The sequence below is a fragment of the Rhineura floridana genome, chromosome 9 (assembly GCF_030035675.1).
Source record: "Rhineura floridana isolate rRhiFlo1 chromosome 9, rRhiFlo1.hap2, whole genome shotgun sequence".
In the NCBI taxonomy this organism is placed as follows: domain Eukaryota; kingdom Metazoa; phylum Chordata; class Lepidosauria; order Squamata; family Rhineuridae; genus Rhineura; species Rhineura floridana.
The window spans coordinates 66,415,957-66,437,068 of record NC_084488.1 but is presented as its reverse complement, the minus strand read 5'-3'; the positions used below and the strand labels follow the sequence as shown (position 1 = coordinate 66,437,068).

The window sequence follows — 21,112 nt, the reverse complement described above, 5'->3', positions numbered from 1 at the left end:
TTACAGGGTTGCAAAGCATTGTTAGGGTTTGTATAAAGGGGAACTTTTGAAGAAGCCTAATGTGGATCTAGCAAATCCTGCTAAAACAGCTGAAACTGAATTGAGTATTGCCAGAAAAAGGGAGGGGTTTCAGATTGACACTGAAAATGTAGCACAGGGTGTGGCTGGTACACATATCAGCATCCACAGGGCAGGGCTAGCCTGCATGTTCTCACTGCCTCCTTTTACGCATTTGGGACCTATGAGGACCAAAGACCTGAATAGTAAGCTGAATTATTTGACTTGGATATAATAGTTAAATTACTATAAGCACTTACTTACCTCGTTCAATATTCTTTTTTTTAAGTGTAACAGTAGGAGGCAACAATACTGAATCCAACTGTGCTAGACTAAGTGCAGAATGGAACAAATCGAGCAAAATCCTACTGTGACATCTGTATGCTGCAAACAGTCCAGCAAATTTGAATTTGAGGTCAAAGATAGTAAGGCTATCTAAGCATGTCTTCTGATTCATTCTATTTGATGTCATCAGTATCAAGAAGAAAATGAGAGAAACAATTTTTAACCAGTCATTTTTATTTTTAAAAAAGTGTTTATATAGACTTTGAAAAGAAACAAAAAACTTTACCAAGGCAGAAAAAAAGACCCAAGTTACAAAAATAAACTGCAGACCTATCCATTTGCCTCTTTCCAAATTAACATCCAATGAGCTCCTCTTACAACTGAAGGCATGAAATGAACATCTTAACAGTCTTGAAACGTAACCCAATATTTTGGATATTAATAATTACTAAGTATGGACTTAAAGGATGTAATTCAGTTTTGCTTTATGTTCCTTTATGTTCCAATCCATCCAACATTCATTTATCTAAAATGAGGAAGAAACACAACACTACTTAGGCTGTTCCAAGCCATAAACAATTATAGCCAAGAAGCCTGTATTTAAGGCTTCTCCCCGGAAGCCTTAAATACACTAAAACATGAATAAAATTGCCATAGTTAAAAATCATGAACTGATGGTACTGTAGTAATTTGAGGTAGATCTGTTGGATGAGAAGCAGTGTAGCGACTGTTTAAGAGCAGACATGACTCAAATAACAAAACAGAAGAGTAGGGTGTGAGCTTAACAGTGGCAGCAGAATCAGCCAAGAATATTTCATGTGCAAGAAGCATCAAAATGAACTGGATTTGCGTAAGAGCAAAACTTGCACTCTTGTGCATCTTTTCTTCATTTCCCTAGGGCTTGCACACAAGAGAAATTCACAATATATTGGCAACCAGTTTTGGAACATTCAACCACATTCAACTTCTGGGTCTCATTTTCTTTCTTAGCCTATGACCAGATGTGTTGCGGCCTGGATAACAAGCATTTTGGAGGTCCAAGAAAGCATTTGTCCAAACAAAAAGAAAGCATATGAGTACTTTTTCTTACTTTTTTCCTGTCTGTGTTTTTAAACCAGTCAAGATGTATATGAGGTGAATTTGTGATTTCATAAAAACATATTTGACCTATTTAACTGAAAATCCAGCTTGCAATAAGTTCAGGGTGTACTTGTCAGAAACATCTCTTGGAATAGTCATTTTATAATTGTGATTTTTTTTTTTTTGCAAATAAACATGATTGAGGCAATCTAATTGGTGAAACACAGTACCCTTTGAGCTCAATTTTACTGACCTTAATTCTTCTTAACGGGCACTTAGTTCTTTGCCGGATCATGCATTTTTACCATTCAGAAGTGATAATTTTATTTCACAGAAGTGACCTATCAATAAGCACATTTTGACCTTAGTGACAAGGAAGCCATTTCATACAAATTATTGATACCATAATAATGCACCTTAGCTTGGCCCCAAATACAATGATCATAGAATCATAGAATAGCAGAGTTGGAAGGGGCCTATAAGGACAGGACAGTTAATCCCAGTATGAACAAAGCACTATTAAGCCTTGGGATATGGGGTAGTGGAATGTGTTTCAAAGTATTTGTGTATGCAGTTAATAAGATTTGCATGACACAGTAAGCCAATCTACAGTTTGCAGTTAGTGAGAAATTTAACCACAATCCCTGCTTCAGACAACACACCAAGCCAATCTTGGTTTAGGTAGGCACAGCAGTAAAAAGGACGGGAGGAACGAAAAGCAGCTGCAAAGTCCTCTCTGGGAGCCCATATGTTTGCATGTTCTCACTCAGCCAGTTTGGCTTACTATGTTGTGTGAACCAACATTGAAGTTGAAGGCCATTCCCTAAGAATCTGTCCTTTCTTTCTACTGTAATATACAGTGGTGACCATTTTCAAAATCAACATTCTCATTCCTATTTGTGGTCAAATGCACACATATGTCTTGTACAAGCGGGTTTATCTTCACATACTTCAATGGAATGGGCTATGAACTAGGAAGATCTTGTGAGTAGGGTTGCAGTGTGAACTCCCAGGCCCACAAGCATCTCCTAGATGGGGCCATACAATTGCCAAGCTCATGAGAGTGTCATAGTATACCCATCTCCCAGACCACTGTTTTGTCTAATAACACTGTTTACTAGTAGTGCAATCTGATCCATGTCAACTCAGAAGTAAATTCCAATTAATTCAATGGGACTTACTCCTGGGTAAGAGTGTACAGAATTACAGCATAAATTATTAAATTTCCCCTATTTTTTGTCTGTATTCATAGTATTTTTCTCAAAGTGTAAAGAAAAATCAACACATTTAATTTCTTTTTCCACACAAGCTACAGCAGCCAAATTGAACAGAAATAATCCCCTTTATACCAGTGCTTTTAAACATTAGAATAGTACACAAATATATTTGCTTGCTGGGGAACCCCCCTCCAAAAATAATTATTTTTTTCTTCTTCATAAGCTTGGGTGTGCAGCTCTTGGGGCAGCGTAGAGAAGAACTCTGCAAGTGACAATAAAGAGGCTGTTGCAGTATTAGTATAGTATCTGCTTCTGTCACTGTGGGGTACGGCATACTGAATCTGGGGGGGAAAAGGGAGGATCTTTTGCTCAGTGTGGGTTAACAGTAATCATACTAACGCTACTAATAAAAACCATCCTAGCTGCACTTGTAGATCACAGATCTTTCCTTACCACCAGGTCTTCTCTTTGAAGATGCTCATGATGCATTTAAGATATACAATGCCATAAAATCATAAAAATGGAACTGAGAGAATTGTCTTGAGAAGCCATTAGCTTTGAAGGAATGTCTAGACAACTGTGTCAACAAATGCAAATAATTTATGCTTCTCAGTTTCTCTCCAATGGATGGCCCCATGCTGAGTGTACACAAACTCAAAAGAAAAAGGCATGTCATAATCATAGGAGCAGGGAGGGCTATGGAATCACACAGAAATTCAAGTTAATCATGACTAAAACTTCAGAATTCACTTTCCGGTAGTCAGCGAGTTAGTTGTCCCTAGTTTGTTTTGGTCTGGCATTGATTAGCAGAATCTTCAGAACACAGCTTTCGTTCACTCTTCATTCAGTTTAGTAGAGCTTATGTGAGAAACACTTGGTGGATTGTGCCCATCGCCTCTGAGAAGGTGTGATGATGGAAGCTCCAGCCTTTCATTGTCAGAAATATTCACTCAGTAAGAAAAATAAAAATTAAATGACCCACAAAATTTGTGCAACCTCTAAGCAGCCATGTGATTTTGGAATCAATGTTTTTGTCAAATATATTTTAAGGCACTTCAGTAGGTATTTTAAATATATATGTATGTATCTATAAAAATAAAATAAGTGCCGAAGCAACATTCACATATGCCCATCTTCTGAATTGTCTCTGTGTATGTACAAAATAGTACATATATACATCCACTGGATCTCTTCCATTGTTATACTTTCACCGGCACCTTGGGTTGCTTTGTTAATTTCAGTGCCTGCAAACATTAAAGCACATTATTAGTTTGTTGCATAAAAAAAATCAAGGTTAAACAACGCAATGTACTTCAAGTGTAGTTGATAGGTTTCCCAGAGCAGTAGCAAGAGATTATGGTGCTCTGGCCACCTCCTCCCTGAAGACCTTGTGATGCTAAACTACAGCCTTGTTCCTTCCTATCTTGCTAGATTTCTTCTCCACCTTATGCAATTTTTCCCCTCCTCTGGGATTAGCAGGGGACAAGAGAGATTTTAGCTTTGTTTTACAGGTCACCTCACCGTTTCATTGCACCCTGGGCTGCAACAATACAATCCTTTCCTTTTCTCACTCTCTCATACCTGGAGACATGACACTGTCTTGTTTCTCTGACACTGACTGGCAGCATACCCTAGTCCTCTCTCACTCCTGGCAATCCCCAAAGACAGGGAACTGGAATCACACATCTGACATAACGTGGATGATGAAGACTGGTAACTTTTAAGAAGCCATCTATTGTAGATTTCCTGGGAGAAAAAAAAATCCTAGATTACCCCTTCCCATTAAGAATATTTTAGAGTGGCACAATTGTGTTCCCTAGAAGAGAAAGACAGGTCCACTGGGCATCCGAAGTAGGCAACAGCTTTAGACAGAAGAAGCTTTTTTCTTGAACACTTAAAATAATGAAGATAGTACTGCTTTGCAGAACCTTTTCTTGAAGTAGACACTGCAATTTTTAATGTCTTATGTTAAAAGTCCCTCCTGTTAGTTTAATATTAGTGAGATTCTAACGTACCAGTAACTCTTGACAGTACTGGAAATTCTCATAACCTCTCATCTTTGGTTGGCCTAATGCTAGTGTTCACTGGTCCCTTATTTTCCAAAAATACCATATGAGAAACTACACTCATGTAAATGTGATGTGCACCTATAGGAAAATGGTTATTGCTGTCAGATTCCTCTGATGTCAATGAAAAACTTGTTTATTGTGTCCCTAGAGATTATGGAACACTGTTCTGATACAAAGTGCAACATTTCTTTGTTAAATTTGAGAATTAGGATTAATTATATTTGATATTGGGAATTAAGATACATAGATTTCAAACACTTTTTTGGAAAATGAGATCTTTATTTTGGTGCATGGTAGATTCTGCTGTACTATTTGCCAAGTAGAAACGCCCTCTTGTCAACGAACCTCTAAATATTTAAATTCTATTTCATGAAGAGATCACATGTTGGTATCATAATTAAGGAAGGATGTCAGTGAGTACAGTGACTGGAGAACAATTTTCCACCATGAGAGAAATGCCAAAGTGAAGCCAAGGACTTGATAGAAAACAAACATCAAGGTGAAGATGACATGTTCACTTTCAAACAGGAGACCATTATCCAGGCACATTATCAAAATCTATTGTAATTATTGCTACTGAGCTAAATCAAACTTCAATGATTCACAGAAGTAACAATACTGTCATGTAATTAGAATAACATTCTTGAAAAAAATAACCTACAGGACCAGAAGAACATTTGTATGGCAAGATGACAGTTCATCAAAATAAATCTGCCAGACAATGTAGACTGATCAGTTAAACTCAAAAAAGACCTAATGGGAGCCTGCTCATAGGCACATCCAGAGGGTAAAATCAAACTCCTCCTGGATTTGGGAAAAATAAAATCAACCACAGCAGGGCTCTTGAGGATTTACTGGGCACACATGCATGGGTGAAAGAAATATCAGAATCAGGGAAGCTACTTACCAAGAAGATAGACTGGCTAATAATGTCACATATTTTGGCCTTCGGATTTTTTTCTGAGCTACAAAGGTAGCATCACATTTCTAATCAACATTCCTATTTCCAACTCTCTTGTCTTATTCTTTATGAAATCTAGGCAGAGGAAGGGCAGGAATTTTATTCTGTAAACAGCCTCACCAAAGGCCATTATGCTGGAATCATATGCCTATATTAAGCTGTGCAGATTTAACAAGGGGGAAATGCGACATGATGCTACCCCGAGTGAGCGTCTCTGGGCGTGCCTACAGGCCCTATTTATTGATGTGCTCTTGCAGTGCAAAATTGCCAGCACTCCACCCAATGCCCATGTTCAGCCCAACCTGATCTTTCCTGCAGATTGGTATGATCACAGAGTTGGCTCTGACAGTGTAACCTAAAACACCTGAGCAGCAATGTTGTTATGTCAGTTCTCCAAGAGCATGGTATTCCTCCCCTCCCCCTTTTTTTGGAAGGTGGCGGTGGGGAGATTTTGAGCATTATCAGGTTACTGTAATGCTTGTAGTCACAGTTTCTTACCTTTTGTCTAGAAATCATCCAAGATTTTATTGTTGGTACCAACACACTGCCAAGGAGAATCTGAGCCGGGTGATAGATAAGTAAAGGGACAGAAATTAAAGATAGGTGCTCATAGCCTTCAAATACTATCTTCAGCATTGGTATTCCTGTGGGCAGAAATACAGCTAAATTTAAGAATGCTTTTGGTGTCAAGGATTACAGGGAAGCATTTTACTCTTTTAACATTTCACTAAGATTTCAAAAAAGAAAAAAGATAGTTCAGGAATATGGAAGACACAGAAGTATGTTGTAAGAGGCAGAAGACATGAATACACAGTAATTCCACAATGAAGAAAAGCTCCTTTCCCTTTGGCAAAAAGGGACAGAGACTGAGAATACTAGAGAGACTCTAAGCACAAATCTCCTCTCCATCTGAAAGCTGCATTCTTTCAGCCAGAGGCTTAATGCAAATTTGTAACCAGCTAGAGGGCAACTGTGCAGATATTAGGGGTGACCTAGATTCCCCCACCCTCTTGCTTTCCTTCATTCTATGCCAGATTGCCTACCTCCTCCCTTATTTATGACATGCCTTATTATTCCTGTCCCCTCCTTGAAAATGAAATGGACTGCCTGCAAGTTGATCCCGTCTTATGGCAACCCCATGAATAGGGTTTTCATAACAAGCGGTATTCAGAGGGGGTTTACCATTGTCTTCCTCTGAGGCCGAGAGGCAGTGACTGGCCCAAGGTCACCCAGTGAGCTTCATGGCTGTGTGGGGAATTGAACCCTGGTCTCCCAGGCCGTAGTCCAACACTCTAACCACTACACCACACTGGTTCTCCCTCCTCTCCCTACGATAAAAGGAGCAGTCCAAGTAAAGAGAACACTTGCACCTTGGGATGGAAAAGGAAATATTACTATTTGCTCACGGTGTTTCAGACAACTGGTGCATCTAAAGTAAGAACTAATTGTCTATCTAACAGAATCTAGAACTGCAGCTAGTCTATAAGAGGCCATCAAGATAAACATTCTTGCTATTAAATATTTCCTGAATGTTAGAAAGTTTAAAAAAATGTTATACAATTATAACAGAACAATCCTGTATATGTCTACTCAGAGGCAAGTCTCACTGAGTTCAATGCAATTTACTTCTGGGTACACGGGTAAAGGATTGCAGTCTAAAACATTTTCATGACCTTAAATTGGCATTAATTGACTTGCTTATGAACTAAATGTACCAAAATAGTAAAACATTAAAGCCTACAAAGTTTTGAATGAGGAAAACTAAGAAGCTACATAAGTATTTGCATGCTTGTTTGATTTTCAGTCTTTTGTCCAAGAAGGGAGGCTGGGGTCTTGAACAACATCACATAGAAGAAAATAAAGCCCAATGTAAAACCCAGGCTGCTCTTCGGTATTTCAATGAGCAACATTTGTTAATGTAACTTTGGAAGAGGAACAATTGTTAATGTAACTAAACTACAGTGACAGGAGCAGGGGCCACTATAACAAAAATAGTAAAGTACTGCAGATAAATTAAAATAATAATAATTATTTATTTGATTTATATCTTGCCCTTTCTCCCAGTAGAAGCCCAGGGCAGCAAACAAAAGGACTAAAAACCACTTTAAAACATCATAAAAACAGACTTTAAAATATATTAAAACACAACCACCATTAAACTCATTAAAACAAAACATCTTTAAAACATTTTTAATAAAGCTTTAAAAACATTTTAAAAAAGGTTTAAAAATATATTAAAAAGCAATTCCAACACAGATGCAGACTGGGATAAGGTCTCTACTTAAAAGGCTTGTTGAAAGAGGAAGGTCTTCAGTAGGCGTCGAAAAGATAACAGAGATAGTGCCTGTCGAATATTTAAGGAGAGGGAATTCCAAAGGGTTGGTGCCACTACACTAAAGGTCCATTTCCTATGTTGTGCAGAACGGACCTCCTGATAAGATGGTATCTGCAGGAGGCCCTCACCTACAGAGCGTAAAGATAGACTGAGTAGGGGAGTAAATCCCACTGAACTCAATAAGCATGCAAATGATCAATCCATTCTTGCACAGGATCCCATTTCTTACCTCCCGGACTAAAAAGCAGGGAAATTCACTAATAGGCAAAAAAGCTTGTGGTTTAAGAATGTACCTATAGCCAAAAGATATTTCTATCAAACTTTAAAAAGCAGGGAAATTGTGTAGCTATAGTGAATGTACCAGGGGAGCAGGAGACTTGACCTCCTCTCAGAGATATTGGACTGCCCAACACATTTGTCAAAATGCAAACACAATTTGGGTTGGTCTTTCACAGTCCAATCCACTTGCTGTGTAGCTTGGAAGAATTTGGTAACATGTGCCTCTGAGCATATGGTGAGTGGTGGCAACACCTGCATTCAGCCCAAACAACAGAAACAAGACATGTGCTATGCTGGATCTTGTTTTAGCAGGGAGGAAGCAACTATATTAAAACAGTTGATATTCAGATAGTCACTTTAAATGTTTGATTTACTTTGCAATTTTAGTGAAGTTTCCTATAGTAAATCATTCTCTTTTGCTTCTGTTTCTGTGAATATGTGAACTATAGCAACACTTTGCAACACTAACACTCCCCCCCCCCCAAAAAAACAACTGTGCAATCACGGCACTGACTGTTCGGCAGAATAGTTTCCAATGGACACGAGGAGTGTCTCAGTTTGCACAAGATAAAACAGTGGGAGGTGAAACATTCTAGCAAAATTCTACGTGTGCTCTATGTTTTTAATTGACCATGCCCACCTTGCCTTAAGTGGAGCGGTTTAAGCATAGCAGGCTGAAAACATGCATCTTGGGCAGGCCAAGTTTGTTTGTTTGTTTTTTCCAACAGCTAGAGTCATTGCTTAAGTAGCAACATATTGTAATCAGTCTGATTTTACATCAAACTGCGGTTTCAGATTCAACTGTTAATGCACCCAAAACAGAAATAGAACATAACCTCCAATTTGAATCAAAAAAGGCTATCTTCACCATCATATGACATTGATCAATAAAAAGGCTTTGAAATGAATGAAAATAAAATTGACACAGATTTCTAGGATGAATAATGAGAGAAATATAATTTTCTAGGTTAGATTCACTGTAGAAACAGTAGTAACACAGAAAAGAAGCAAAGTAAGAACACCACCAACAAACATACAAAAATGTCATTCACCATCTTTGGAAACGGCAGGTGTTGCCACCACTTGCCATATGCTCAGAGGCACACGCTACCAAATTCTTCCGAGCTACACAGGAAATGGATTGGACTGTGAAAGACCAACCCAAATTGTGTTTGCATTTTGACAAATTTGTAGGGCATTACTCTGAACTCTATCACTGAACACTGAAGTCAGGATCATTTAGACCATGCTATTCCCAATCTCTATGTATGCATGTGAAAGTTGGACAGTGAAAAAAGCAGGTAAGAGAAAAATCAACTCATTTGAAATGTGGTGTTGGAGGAGAGTTTTGCGCATACCATGGACTGCGAAAAAGACAAATAATTGGGTGTTAGAACAAATTAAACCAGAACTGTCACTAGAGGCCAAAATGATGAAACTGAGGTTATCATACTTTGAACATATCATGAGAAGACTTGATTCACTAGAAAAGGTAATAATGCTGGGAAAAACAGAAGGGAGTAGAAAAAGAGGAAGACCAAATAAGAGATGGATTGATTCCATAGGGGAAGCCACAGACCTGAACTTACAAGATCTGAACAGGGTGATTCATGACAGATGTTGTTCGAGGTCACTGATTCATAGGGTTGCCGTAATTGACTTGAAGGCACATAACAACAATGGCAGTACAATATTTGAGAGAGGAGGTCAGGTCTCCTGCTCCCCTGGTGCATTCACTATAGCTGCCAAATTTCCCTGCTTTTTAAAGTTTGATAGAAATATCTGTGGGCTATAGATACATTCTTAAACTGCAAGGTTTTTTTGCCTATTATTGAATCTTTATTTTGATCTGTCCACTCCAGTTTCTTTCATTGCTGATAGTACATAAATTCTGACGTAATGGAATATGATAGGAACATTAAATCGGTTCAGCATCAAGTTGCACAGTATCTCAGCACACAGCTAAAGCATTCAGAAAAGAATAGTTTTTTCTAAAACTGAATTTTAGAAAATAGTTCTTCCATTAGCGTACCCATATACATGCACCATTTCCTGTGTCTGACAGTTGCTTTCTGGTTTTTAAAGGAAAACAGTTGGAATTATTATTCAAACCAGATTTGTAAGAAATGAAAAACAAAGTTAACGATTTTCTTCCTGCTGTTCATGGACCTGAAGGCAATAATTGAGAGCCAAAATGCAAGATCCTGTCAGGAACTTAGTTGCAGCCCTCCTTCCCTCTCTACTCATCCTACAAGCGGAGTCAGGAGGGAGATGAGACCTGAGCGGTGTCCACATTAGGGCATCAATGCGCATATGGCTCACTATTTCCATGTGCACGCTTGTGTGTCATCATCCACACAATGACACTTTCAATCTTATGCCTCTGAAATCTGTCTAGCTGTTTCCCGTCAACACACTAGTGATTAGTCAGCAGTGCTTTATGGGATTATTCCTGCTGTGTGTTGTTGACCCCTCCCTTCAGTTGTACTCCCCCACCCACCATCGGTTCTAGAAACCTGAGGTCCAGCTGTAGGCATGCATGCAGGTATTTGTTTAATTTTATTAAAAATATTACATTTCCAGTATTCCAGATTTGCACAAAAGAGCAGTCAATTAAAAAAAAGTATGTTGCTCCAAGCCAGGCAAGGATTTGGAGTCGCTCCCATGAAAGGTTGCTGCTTCCCTTTTCTCTTTCCCACTGAAAAAGGGCAATTTTAATTTTAATTTTTAATGCTCTTTTTTTTTTTTTTGCACAAATCTGAGTGAGTGATTTTAAAAATAAAATTCAAGACAATGCTTGCAACTGGGGGGAGGCCACAGAAATAAGCACAAACACTGCCAGAAAAATCAATGTAGGGGGGATGAGGGGCATGGAAAGAGGAGTAGCTAAAGTGAAGAAATTATCAATCCATAGAAAACAAGCAATGCAAATCATCCACTGCCCAAAGTATAGCAGTTTGAGGTTGGTTTTCTTCACTATCTATCGGATAATTCCCAGATTGGGGCAACTGAATTCAGAGGGGGGAATGTGTGAGATCGCAATTCTCTCCAATGGACATCATGCAGATGACACCAAATTAATGAGAACACAAGCGGCTTCAAATCTACATTATACTCCGGTGTGGACAAACTCTGACCTGAAGATGTATACTTGCTCTCCTCAACTAAGTTCTATCCTTCCCTATGTGTTGGGAGAGGGGGGAAGAGCAGGGTTGTGGCTGAATACTAATCCTGCTTGAGACATAGCAGAATTGGCCCTATCCTCCAACAGTAGTATTCTTCAGAGGAGAGGTGAGATGCTGCTTGTATTCAAATGTGTGTCAAAACATTTTGGGTTGTATCCAGTGGTGACTTTCCCTCAGCAGAAAGCACTTCTGCTCTTGCAAGTTGGGAACTCAGTTTCCCCTGATTCCCCCTAACTACTACATGCCCTATCCCATTCTGTTCAGATGGTCCCACAACCCTTAGAAGCAGCTTTATGCGGAGCAGGGGAGATTAACTAGGTGGGGGGAGACTGGTAAAAACTTGTGCAAACAGAAGTGCTTTCTGTAAAGCAAAGTTACTGTTGGATCCACCCAGTAATGGCAAATGCAAAAGTGCAGGGTCCCTTCATGATAGTCACAGCCATGTCCCCTTTTTTTTGCTGCAGGGTTGAGAATGAGATTCTTGTTAATGCCTTCTTCCACAACAACAGATATCCCTAGGAGCCAATAATCATGAAAGGGGAAAGTGTTAGCTACTGAAATGAGTCTTCTCAGTGGCTGACTCAACACCTTTCACTCTGATTGATTCCAATCAGCAGGAAAGGACAAGGAACCACGTTAGAAGACTCTTCTTAGTGGCTAACACACTCCCTTTTCATGCTGATTGGCTCATAGGATGCTGGAGTGATAAGGACCCCACTCCTAAAAAAGCAAGTAGTCTAAGACTCCCCAAGACCCCAGATGACTACACCTCTGGATCCAACCCAAAATATGAAGTACATTTGATTTAAATTCTTTGCATTTAGTTCCCTTATTTGTAAAGGGAACACCTTTTTTTTCATTGCAGCTCCATACTTCCTTAGAAGTAAGTGCCAATAAGTTTAACAAGACTTAGTACTAGATAAGCAAAGGAAAAGAAAAAAAAAGGGGGGGGGAGGAAGCCCTTTGTAAGCTATAGTGATGGTGAAGCTCATTGAGTGAACATGGACCTTACCAGGAGACCATGGACCACTGACTGACTCCCTTGCAGCCTAACCCACCTCATAGGGGTACTGTGAGGAGGATGAAATAGGCAGAGAGGAAAACTATCAACACTGTCTCTAACTCCTTTGAGGAATGGACGGGATAAAAATGTAATAAATAAAATATCTGTGGAAAATTTAAAAGTGAGATATAAGGACAATAGCATTATATTGTTGCTTGCGAAGGTTGTTTGTTATAATCGCACAGGCTTACATATATATATATAAATGAATAAAAACACTGTTCTCATTTCTTAAGCTTAAGTGTTATTTTTAAATTTAATTTATTAAGTATTATGTTCCCATCTCTAAAATAGGCAGATGAGTATCTTCCACATGTTTATTTCCTTGGTAATATGCACATCATGTCCAACTTGACAAACAGTCTTGAATGTGTTGCTGGGTATAGTGTATGGATGTTACTGACTGGTGATAGGGGGCTTTGCAAGTAAGTGCACGGAGAGAGTTAGCCTTAAAGCAGCAGCCTTTCTTAGACTGATTTAAGCCACCTGAAACTATCCAAAGAACCCCAGTTCCCTTTGGTGATGTCATCTAACTGGTTCTATGAATTCTGATATAAACACATGTATCAAACACAATCATTCTGCAAGATATCTGCTGTTTTCCCCATTATTATTCACAGAGTAATTCAGTTCCAAGTTAACAACTTTCCTTTGGATTTGTTAAAAAGATACAGGTCCTCAGGTGCTCATCTACAGTCACTGGACTAACCATAATAAACAAATGAACAAATAAGTATTTATATACAGCTTATGTGCCAAAATGGCTAATTGGACTTAAGACATATCTAAAGCATCTATAGATTTCTTGCCTTAGAATCAGTCACATGTGTATTGGGAGAAGATTTTGCAAACAATAGGAGAAAGAAAGCATGCACAGATACCTCCCAAGTTATGTACCTCAAGGGTATAAATACTGCCACTGTTGAAAGCCACTGTTTTAATACAATATTGGGACTACACAAAGTTAAACTGTTATTGATGAACATTATTTATTGTTTTATTATTGTAAACCACCCCAAGATCATTTAACGAAGGCACAGTATATAAATTCAGGCTGCAATCATGAGGTTTGAGTGGGGGTGGGTGGGTGGCAATCCAAAGGCAGTTGAGCCACCCAGCCAATACCCTGCTGGGCTCTAACTGGCAATATGGAGGGGAGCTCTTCCACTCGTCCATTCTTTTCCATTTTTTTCTTAACTATTTCTCTCCCATGAAAACAATGGGAGGGAAACAAAAGGGACTGAAGTCCTGCAGCTCCAGGGTTAATGTAGTCTATGCCATTTGGGGGGCATGTCAGGGGACTGAGAAGATGTTGGATCTTTTGGATAGAGCCCTTCCCCGGTCCATCTCCAGCATGTCCCCAAACCTCCCACTTTTTGGTCCTACCAATGTTGGTAAGGCAAGGGCTGTGAACATTTCTGTGGCAGTCGGGAGGAGGCATCCTGCACTGAATCTCTCTCTCTGAGGCTGAGCTTCCTATGCCCCCAGGACATCCTCAGGGTTAGTAAATAAAACTCACTAAAAAAAAAACCCTGGAGGAAATAAGAAATGTGGTCTTTTGAATGACCAAGTCATTTCAAAAGATAGGAACACAAGTTGTTGGTCCACTGGAGAAAAGAAGAAGAGAGAAAGAAGTAACTTACCTCCCATCTTTTAGTAAATGAGAGAAGGCCTTCTGCTCTTACATTATAATAAGGGATATCCTGCTTTTCCCCTTTTGCTTCTTCAGTTTTTCCCCTTCCTGAGGCCATATCCCTGACTCCTAATTGGCATAACCACACACTGTTCTGTTTTCCCCTCCTTGACACCCCGAGTCTGGTGTTATGGCTCCATAGCCTCCATTACATTTTCTTTGGAAAGCTTGAATCAGGTTGAAATGGTATGACAGTGGGTAGAAAGCTGCTTGCCCAGTGTCCATGTCCTCTCACATTCACCAATGCGATAACTAATAAACAGGGGGCCATTACAAAATACTCTGTTCTGTTGAAAGTTAAAGAGGAAAGCACAAAAGCAGGACTACAGCTGAACATCAAGAAGACTAAAGTAATGAGAAGATTTATGTAACTTTAAAACTGACAATGAGGACATTGAACTTGTCAAGGATTATCAATATCTTGGCACAGTCATTAATCAAAATGGAGACAATAGCCAAGAAATCAGAAGAAGGCTTGGACTGGGGAGGGCAGCTATAACTAGAAAAGATCCTCAAATGCAAAGATGTGTCATTGAACACTAAAGTCAGGATCATTCAGACCATGGTGTTCACAATCTCTATGTATGGATGTGAAAGTTGGACAGTGAAAAAAGTGAGTAAGAGAAAAATCAACTCAATTGAAATGTACAGTAGGGCCCCGCTTTACAGCGTTCCGCTTTAAGGCGTTCAGCTGATACGGCGGCTTTCGTTTTCCATTTTAAAGGGTTTCCCCCCCTTTTGCGACATTTTGCACGTTTTTGCACAACGCACGCCATTAAAGTCAATGGGGTTCCGCTTTACGGCGTTTTCCGGTTTATGGTGGGGGTCCGAAACGGAACCCGCCATATAAGCGGGGCCCTACTGTAGTGTTGGAGGAGAGCTTTGCGCATACCATGGACCGCAAAAAAGACAAATAATTGCAAAAAAGACAAATAATTGGGTGTTAGAACAAATTAAACTAGAACTAGCACTAGAAGCTAAAATGATGAAACTGAGGTTATACCTTGGACATGATTCACTAGAAAAGACATCAATAACGCTGGGAAAAACAGAAGGGAGTAGAAAAAGAGGAAGACCAAACAAGAGATGGATTGATTCCATAAAGGAAGCCACAGACCTGAACTGACAAAATCTGAACAGGGTGGTTTATAACAGATGATATTGGAGGTTGCTGATTCATATCGCCATAAGTCATAATTGGCTTGAAGGCACATAACAACAAATTACAAAATATTTATTTTTTGTAGTTCAGCTTTTGTGCTGTTGTTATCTTAAGCTACTTCCTCTCAATCTTTTACATTTCACCAAGACTCCCCCCCCCCAAATATCATTCTGCTTCATTATGTTTTCTTAGTAACAAAATATTTTTTAAAAAAACCTTGCAGGATGTGAAGGTACTTTCACATAAGTTTAAATATGGGTCTCCTTTTATTTTGCTATCACTGCATCCACAGAAATGAAGCAAATAAATTTTAATGCTCCAAGGTACTGATTCTGTGTCACCATGGTTGACAGGATCCATGCAGGTTTCAAGAGATGGCATTTGACTTTATGGAAGTAAGCACTCTGCACGCATTTACAATTTTACAAGGACTTTAAACTGTCATGCTGAAAAATGTTTATAAAACATTAATCAAAAATGCCTTTTTAATACAATGCATTGTCTGAAAGATGTTAGAAGGCACATATTGTAAATGGATTCTTTTTTCTGACGAAAGTAATTTCTACCAAAAGCATCTCCCCCACTGCTGTACACGTACACAGTGAGGATAGATAAAGAGCACTTTCTCAGCACATTACTACCTGATCCAAACACTTGGGAAATCACTAATGTACAGCATGCCATATTTCCATGTCACACATGACACATTTGTCTAAAACTACCCAACAGAGTTTGACATTGCAGCCTTTTCTTCGCTGAGCTTTCAACTGACATCTGCCAAGCAAGAACTTCAACTAAGAGCTTTCTCTCTCTAACAAGGAACCAAGAGTTTTCTTTTATCCTATGCCCATGATGGAAAGGATAAAACAGTAAGAATGGGAGCTCGAGTCTCCCTGCTCCCCCTCCCCCAGTTTTAATATGTTTATTTTATGCTCCTTGAATTTCCATGCTTTCCTCAGCATAGTATTTGTCACTTGCTACTTGGCACTGCTATGATTTGAGAGAGCTTCTTCGTTGCTACCAAAATACTGGCTATCCTTCACCCAAACCACACATTCTCCAAATTATTGCTAGATGCCATTCTCATTTACTGTGGCATTTAGATTTATTTTCCCTACGCAGATACATACCAATGGTTCAACCCAGAAGCATACACATTCCTAATTATGTATATATTTGTGAAACAAAGGGATTATAGTAGTATTCACTAACAGCAAAAACCCTTGCGGTTTAAAAACGTACCTATAGCCAACAGATATTTCTATCAAACTTTAAAAAGCAGGGAAATTGGGCAGCTATAGTGAATGCACCAGGGGAGCAGGAGACCTGACCTCCTCTCAGAGATATTGGACTGCCCTATACATTTGTCAAAACGCAAACACAATTTGGGTTGGTCTTTCACAGTCCAATCCACTTCCTGTGTAGCTTGGAAGAATTTGGTAACATGTGCCTCTCAGCATATGGGGAATGGTGGCAACACTTGCCATCTCTAAAGGTGAAGAATTATATTTTTGTATGTTTGTTGGTGTTCTTAGTTTGCTTCTTTCCTGTGTTACTAATGTTTCTACAGAGAATCTAAACTAGAAAATTTTATTTCCCTCATTATTCATCCTACAAATCTGTGTCAAATTTATTTTCATTTGTATCAAAGCCTTTTTACTGGTCAATGTCATATGATGGTGAAGACAGCCTTTTGTGTTTTAAATTGGAGGTTATGTTCTATTTCTATTTTGGGTGCATTAACAGTTGAATCTGAAACTGCAGTTTAATGTAAAACGAGACTGATTACAATATGTCGCTACTTCAGCAATGACTCCAGCTGTTGGAAAAAAGAGGATGCATGTTTTCAGCCTGCTATGTTTAAACCACTTTACTTAAGGCAAGGTGGGCACGGTCAATTAAAAGCATAGAGCACAGCTAGAATTTTGCTGGAATATATTTCACCTCCCACTGTTTTATCTTGTGCAAATGGAGACACTCCTGAGGTCCACTGGAGAATATTCTGCAGAATAGTCAGTGCCATTATTCCACAATTATGTTTGGAGTTTTTTTAGTGTAAATTTTGTCAAGTGTTGCTGTACTTCACATATTCCACAATTATGTTTTGAGGTTTTTTTAGTGTAATTTTTGCCAAGTGTTGCTGTACACATACAGTAGGGCCCTGCTTCTCGGCGCTCCGCTTTTTGGCATTCTGCTAATATGGCGCCAGTGGAAAAAGGGGTACCAAATTGGGGCCCCATAGAGTATCATTGGGACTATTTTAATTTTTAAAACATGTGTTGCAGCTGGCACGAATTTCCCACCCTTAGTGAAAAAGAATCGAGCCAGTGCACCCAGATTTTTCTCAGCCTTAGCCTTAACATATTTAGCTTGGGTTCTCCAAGTGGCTGTTTCTTGAAACCAAATCCCCAAGTACTTATAAGAGTTGACTTGTTCAATTCGGACTGATCCTATAGACCAGGAGAATCTGGCCTTCCTCCTGGAGAAGACTATTACATTGGATTTAGAATGGTTAATTATGAGGTGGTTGGCTTCGCAGTATTCCGCAAAACCATTTGACATATTAATATAAATAAAATATATCAGATATTTTCTTCTTTTGTGAGTAACATTTCAGAGCATATGTGATCTGAGACATTGGGTAAAGAGACTTGAATATGAATATAGCTGGACAAGGGTTTTTTTTTTTAAAAAAAAAGCAATGAAAGAATGGTTGTGTGTCAATCAGTCTTGTTGGAAGAACAAAAATCCTTAGTCCAGTTTACAGATTTAATCCAGAACAGAAACCACTTGCTGAGATGTAGCTCTACAGTTGTCCCACACACATGAATGGGATTTCAGAGTAAGTGGCCTTTTGGTAGCAATAAAAGGACTAGTTCACATATTGTTGGGTGGTAAGCATGTTTGGCCCTGACTGTACACTTGAGAGGAACAATAGCTACTCCAAACTCCTTGACAAGTGTATGACAGAACTGTTTACAGACATGAATTTGTTACACCTCCATTGCATTTTTAGGCATATACATGAAAAATCTTAAATGTAAACATTTAAATCGAGATCTGCTAATGAAAGGAGGCTTCCATGCATACAGACAATTCAAGTACAAATGTGCATCATGCTGTGCATCCATATCTGCATTTCAGTGCTCATCCAGACTTGAAGGAACTAGTTGCAAACACCTTCTGATGTGAATGTGCATCTCTGTCTGGAGGAACTAACTAACTGTTTGTGACTGGGGACAACATATAACTTAGTCTAAGAGCCAGTGTGGTGTAGTGGTTAAGGTGGTGGACTACAACCTAGGAGACCAGGGTTCGAATCCCCACACAGCCATGAAGCTCACTGGGTGACCTTGGGCCAGTCACTGCCTCAGAGGAAGGCAATGGTAAACAACTACCTCTGAATACCGTTTACCATGAAAACCCTATTCATAGGGTCACCATAAGTCGGGATAGACTTGAAGGCAGTCTATTTCCATTTGAATTTCTTTAATTATTAGGATGGCTATCATGCCACGTGAGGTGCCTAAATGCTGTGCCCTATAAACCCATGCCTCCCACCTTTTCTTTAGAAGCTAGAATGTTGTTTGCCAATTCAAATCAGAAGTATATATATATTTATTAGTTCATTCAAATTTATAGCCCACCCTTCCTCCCTGAAGGGAGTTCAGGGCAGCTCAGAATAATAATAAAAGTACATAAAAATGATTTAATACATTCAACCATATTACAGATGTAAAGTCTTCATTAAACTATAGTCTAAAAGCCTAGACAAATAGAAACGCCTTAACATGTTTCCTGAATGTAGGCAATGAGGGAGACTGCCTGGTTTCCCTTAGGAGGGAGTTCGATAGCTGTGGGGACACCACTGAGAATGCCTGTCTCAGGTCATTTTCTGTGCTCCTCCTACTGATGGGTCCATGAGCATGGCCACTCCCCTAGATCACAAATGTTGGTCAGAAAGTATTGATGAAGGCACTCTTTCAAGAGACAATGCTCAAAACTGGTCAAAAAGGAAAGTGGTTTCAAACTCAATTATGTTCATTCAAAACCTTTTTTTTTGCAATGAAGTGGGATGGCCTTGTATCCGATCTGCCTGAACTTTGAGTATTGCATAAACATTATGTTCTCTAACATCTTCAGTGCTCTAAAGGCTGTATATAGGAGACATCCGTAGCATATACCAGCTTGGGATAAAGAAATTGTGAGTCATGAACAAACTGGGATTTCTTTGTGGGTGACCTGTCAACAATCTGCTAGGTATAATGCAGTTTTTAAAAGCAGATAAATTAACTTTAACTGCACTTATGGTGGGAGAGATGGTGGCATGGCCTCCTGCATCATTATTGTTTTACATCTGGATATGGGATTTTTAAGAAGCATAAACTCGCTGCTGTCATTGAAAACCTGCAAAGTGGTTTTTAGTGTCTGGTCCAATTAAGTGTATATCTGGAAAGACACACAACCAAATAAATAATTGGAGAGGTGCAACTCTGAAATGACAATTGTTATTCACCCATCCCCTTTTGTAAGTTGAGATTGAGAGTTATAAACTTCAAGTGATTGTGATCTCCTGGGTCAGATTCTTCAGTTCAAACACAGTAAACAACTGTTGTTCTCTGATGCACATTTTAGTACTGCTGCAGGCAAGCTTTCTAAACATTAATTCAAAATCTACCACAAGCAGACTGCAGAGATGAATTGAGAACATCAGGGAGGCATTCTGGTGATGGCTTTGCTGCCCATGTCAAAGGTTTAATTCAGACAGCCTATGTTTCAGGTGAAATAAAAGACAGATGCCCCTAATTAAGAGGTATCATCCCATATGATCATAGGTGGAGGAGGGAAATTAATGTGTGTATCACACACTGTTTACTCACATATCTATTCAGTCTTCCATATAACTGTTTTTCTTTACTGTGAAATGGGTTCCCAGTTTATTCACTGCCTATAGCTGTATACTGTTGTATCACCTGTAAGAGTGATTAATCCAGCAAGACAAGAAATACTAGTTTGAAGGCACAGTGAGGCTGCTACTCCTAGAGTAAGGCTGCAATCCAGTACATGTCTACTCAGAAGTAAACTCCACTGGGTTCAATGGGATTTACTCCCAGGTAGCGTGTATTGGATTACAGCCTAAAGCTGATTTTCTGCAAGCAATGACTAGCAATTCAGATTGTGAGCAGCTGCATGCAGTCTGAAAGTCATATCCCAATAATATTTTGGATGACTGCAAGGGATCTGGGGAGCATTCTGATCTAATCACATGCTGCTTCACTGATACCCATAAAAGTACTGCTGCCCAAAGCAACAGCTTGGATTGATTGTATACTTAGCCCAGCCTGCATCTAACTACACTTGTGGAATGACAAGCTAACTTTCTTTTCCTCTTTGCACTGGGACAAGGAACATGTAAAGTGAGGGCTGCAATAAAAGGATGTGTACCCCTGATTAGCATTAGTATAAGCATGGCGCAACATGGAACAGAGAAAGTAGACAAGTTGGAACAAAGGTGATTTCACACTTGGAGAGATAGGGAGATCAACAATTTTGCTACCAGTCTTGGTTCCTGTAAAAGAACTGGCTGTTCACCATACCAACTATCTTCACAATAGGCCATAATAAACTCTAACAACCTTCTCCATTTAATCTGTGCAAGTAATAGAATGTTGCTGTTTATTTATGCAGGAAGGCTCCTTAATCCATGTTAGGAAAAATCTCTTCTA

General features: G+C 39.2%; 1 protein-coding gene across 4 annotated transcripts in view; it reads right to left on the bottom strand.

The window, feature by feature from the left end:
* Positions 1-558: 558 nt before the first annotated feature.
* The window catches only part of SLC10A7 (solute carrier family 10 member 7), a 245,325-nt gene continuing 224,771 nt past the window's right edge, over positions 559-21,112 (bottom strand). The window contains exons 11-13 of one of the 4 annotated variants that reach the window (XM_061584763.1): positions 6,168-6,313; positions 4,221-4,385; positions 559-3,883 (exon numbers count right to left, since the gene is read on the bottom strand). In XM_061584763.1, the coding sequence (XP_061440747.1) occupies positions 3,839-3,883; positions 4,221-4,385; positions 6,168-6,313 (356 nt within the window). In that variant the 3' untranslated portion in view covers positions 559-3,838. Of the gene's footprint in view, positions 3,884-4,220; positions 4,386-6,167; positions 6,314-21,112 lie in introns of those variants that run through there. The other 3 variants (XM_061584765.1, XM_061584764.1, XM_061584766.1) reach the window with 3 other exon arrangements.